This window comes from Gossypium hirsutum, chromosome A08, assembly GCF_007990345.1.
Source record: "Gossypium hirsutum isolate 1008001.06 chromosome A08, Gossypium_hirsutum_v2.1, whole genome shotgun sequence".
In the NCBI taxonomy this organism is placed as follows: domain Eukaryota; kingdom Viridiplantae; phylum Streptophyta; class Magnoliopsida; order Malvales; family Malvaceae; genus Gossypium; species Gossypium hirsutum.
In genome coordinates, this window is record NC_053431.1 from 96,879,081 (window position 1) to 96,881,835 (window position 2,755).

At 42.6% G+C, this 2,755-nt stretch overlaps 1 protein-coding gene across 1 annotated transcript; it reads left to right on the plus strand.

The window, feature by feature from the left end:
• Positions 1-305: 305 nt before the first annotated feature.
• Positions 306-1,262, plus strand: LOC121205043 (uncharacterized). Its single transcript, XM_041075971.1, has 2 exons — positions 306-912; positions 1,006-1,262. Exons 1-2 carry the CDS (start codon positions 306-308, stop codon positions 1,260-1,262), a joined length of 864 nt encoding a protein of 287 aa, XP_040931905.1.
• The last annotated feature ends 1,493 nt before the right edge of the window (positions 1,263-2,755 follow it).

Genomic DNA, 2,755 nt, shown 5'->3' on the forward strand with positions numbered 1-2,755 from the left:
GGCCAACCACTAGCTCAAATTTTGGGTAATTTGACATGCAAACCCATCATTTTCACAACATGCATTAATAGACCATTTTAAATTAGCCTATCATATTTTCACCATGTCTCATATCAATCCCTATTTAATAATTTCTCATGCAATTGGCAAAATTGGAGAATGAAACTTCCACATACTCATGTACACACATAATAAGCATAGAATATGGAAATCAATTATTTTTATGACTCGGTTTTGTGGTCCCGAAACCACTTCCCGACTAGGGTCAATTTTGGGCTGTCACAACATGAGTACGAGAGCAGCTCATGGAAGGGGCCGTGGACGTGGCCGAGGTAGTACACGGGCTGGGGTCTTCGTCTTCAGGACATATGCCGGCGGCAGATGCACCGGTACCACAGGCAACAGAAGTGGAATCTCATGATCGAGGTGCCAGGGATGACGCTCTATCTCAGGCAATGCTTCGTGTTCTGGAAAGGGTTGCCGGGGCAAGTACGGGTAACAGAATTCGAGGATCTATTTCTGAGCGACTCTGGGCTAACGGGGCGGAGATCTTTAGGGGCATATCTGGTGTAGCCCTGAATGTGGCTGAGTATTGGTTAGAGGCTACGGAACAGATTATGGATGACTTAGACTGTTCCGTAGAGCAAAAGCTGAAGGGAGCCATATCATTGCTACAGGATGAGGCTTATCAGTGGTGGCTCATTGTGAGAGATGGGACCCTTACTAACAGGGTGACTTGGGAGCTATTTAAGATGGTCTTCAAGGGAAAGTATGTTGGGGCAAGTTATGTGGATGTCCGTAGGAAAGAATTTCTAAATCTGGTTCAAGAGGGTAAGACAGTTGCTGAGTACGAGGCTGAGTTTCTAAGGCTGAGCCGGTATACCGTTGGGATAGTTTCTACGGAGTATGAATGTAGTGTGCACTTCGAGGATGGTCTTAGAGATGAACTTAGGGTGCTAATTGCTCCGTAGAGGGAGCGAGACTTTGCTGCTTTGGTGGAGAAAGCTAAGATAGCTAAGGAGGTGAAGCGTACTGAAAGACAGAATCGTGAAAAGGATCGGAACCGATTTCGAAGGGATTCAGGACCCTCGGGTGGTGCAAATAGGAGTGCTAAAAGGACAAGAGTAGAAAAGCCAGTTCGAGCAGTTGCGATGAATGTTGTTAGACCACAAGTTTGTGGGGACAGTGGTAAGTACATCTGGGCGAGTGTAGGAGACGTTCTGGTGCTTGTTTCCAGTACGGATCTATGGAGCATAAAGTAAAGGACTGTCCGCAGAAAATAGATCAGGTTCAAGTTGTAGAATGGAGGGTTGCTTAACTGGTGAGAGGTGGACCACAACCATCGAGATGATGTGGACAAGGTAGGGACGGTAATGGAAATGGCCGGAGTCGAGGAGTACCTGGCAATGGGGTCAGAAATGTTGAGGCTCGACAGCCAGCGTTGGTATGCACTCTGAGGAGACTGTGAGTGGGGTATCTGTACTAAGTCCTTTAGGCCACTCGATTAGGGTAGACAAACTGTATAGAGACGTGCCTTTAGAAACTCAAGGAAAGATTTTCTCTAGAGACTTGATGGAGTTACCCTTCGGAGAATTCGACCTCATTCTGGGGATGGATTGGCTTGTTAAGCATAGGGCAACTCTGGACTGTGCAGCTAAGCGTATAGTGTTAAAGACCGCTGAGGGTGAGGAGGTTATGATGATAGGTGAGCGAAGGGATTATTTGTCCAATGTGGTGTCGGCATTGAGAGCTGAGAAGTGGATTCGTAAGGGTTGTGAGGCTTATCTGGCATTTTTGAGTCAGTCGGAGACTGAGGGTTTGACGGTGGATAAAGTTAGAACCGTTAAGGAGTTCCAAGATGTTTTTCTAGAAAATCTCCCGGGATTGCCTCTAAACCAAGAAGTCGAGTTTGGAATTAACTTGTTGCCTGGAACGGCACCAGTTTCCATCGCACCATACAAGATGGCACTAAAGGAGTTAGTGGAGCTGAAAGCATAGATTCAAGAGTTGTTGGATAAAGGCTTTATTAGGCAGAGTGTGTCCCCGTGGGGAGCACCGGTGTTTTTTGTGAAAAAGAAGGATGGGACAAAGCATAATATTCGATCTAACATTTGTCGTCTTCCATGGAATATCGGAACTGATACTCGGTAGCAATTCATATTTATCAAGTAGTAAACATGATTTGCATATTACTCAACATTAAACACAAAGCATAATATTTCACGATTAAAAATCAGCGTATCATATAATTAACATCAATAACTTAAAAATAACAATTATGCTACATTATTTACACATGAACTTACCTTGGTACCAAAATATAAAGATTTTGCAATTTAGTCCACAATCTTTTCTTTTCCTCGATCGCGACTTGAATCCCGTTTCTCTTGATCTATGATGCCAAATTAATCTTATTTACTACATACATTCATCAAAACAGCATTTAATATGAACTTTGGAAAAATTACACTTTTGCCTCTAAACTTTTGCATAATTACACTTTTGCCCCTAGGCTCGAGAATTAAACTTTATTCCTTATTCTTATGTTTTATAACATGCTGATCACTTTTCCCTTCTATGGCAACATCAAATTCTCTCTTTAACATATACTTGTGACTATTAGGTATTTTTGCCGATTAAGCCCTTTTACTCGTTTTCACTCAAAACCGAGTAGCACAAGTTGTCTAACATAATTTAAAACCTCATATTCTATCATAAAACATCAAAATACACAAATTTCACCTATGGGTATTTT

What these genes read in the sequence shown, in the direction of transcription:
- LOC121205043 (XM_041075971.1), top strand. Translation starts at nt 306, where the DNA reads ATGGAAGGGGCCGTGGACGTGGCCGAGGTAGTACACGGGCTGGGGTCT. An exon ending in AGTTTCTACGGAGTATGAAT is followed by an intron (nt 913 to 1,005) that starts GTAGTGTGCACT and finishes TGGTGGAGAAAG; the next exon opens with CTAAGATAGCTAAGGAGGTG.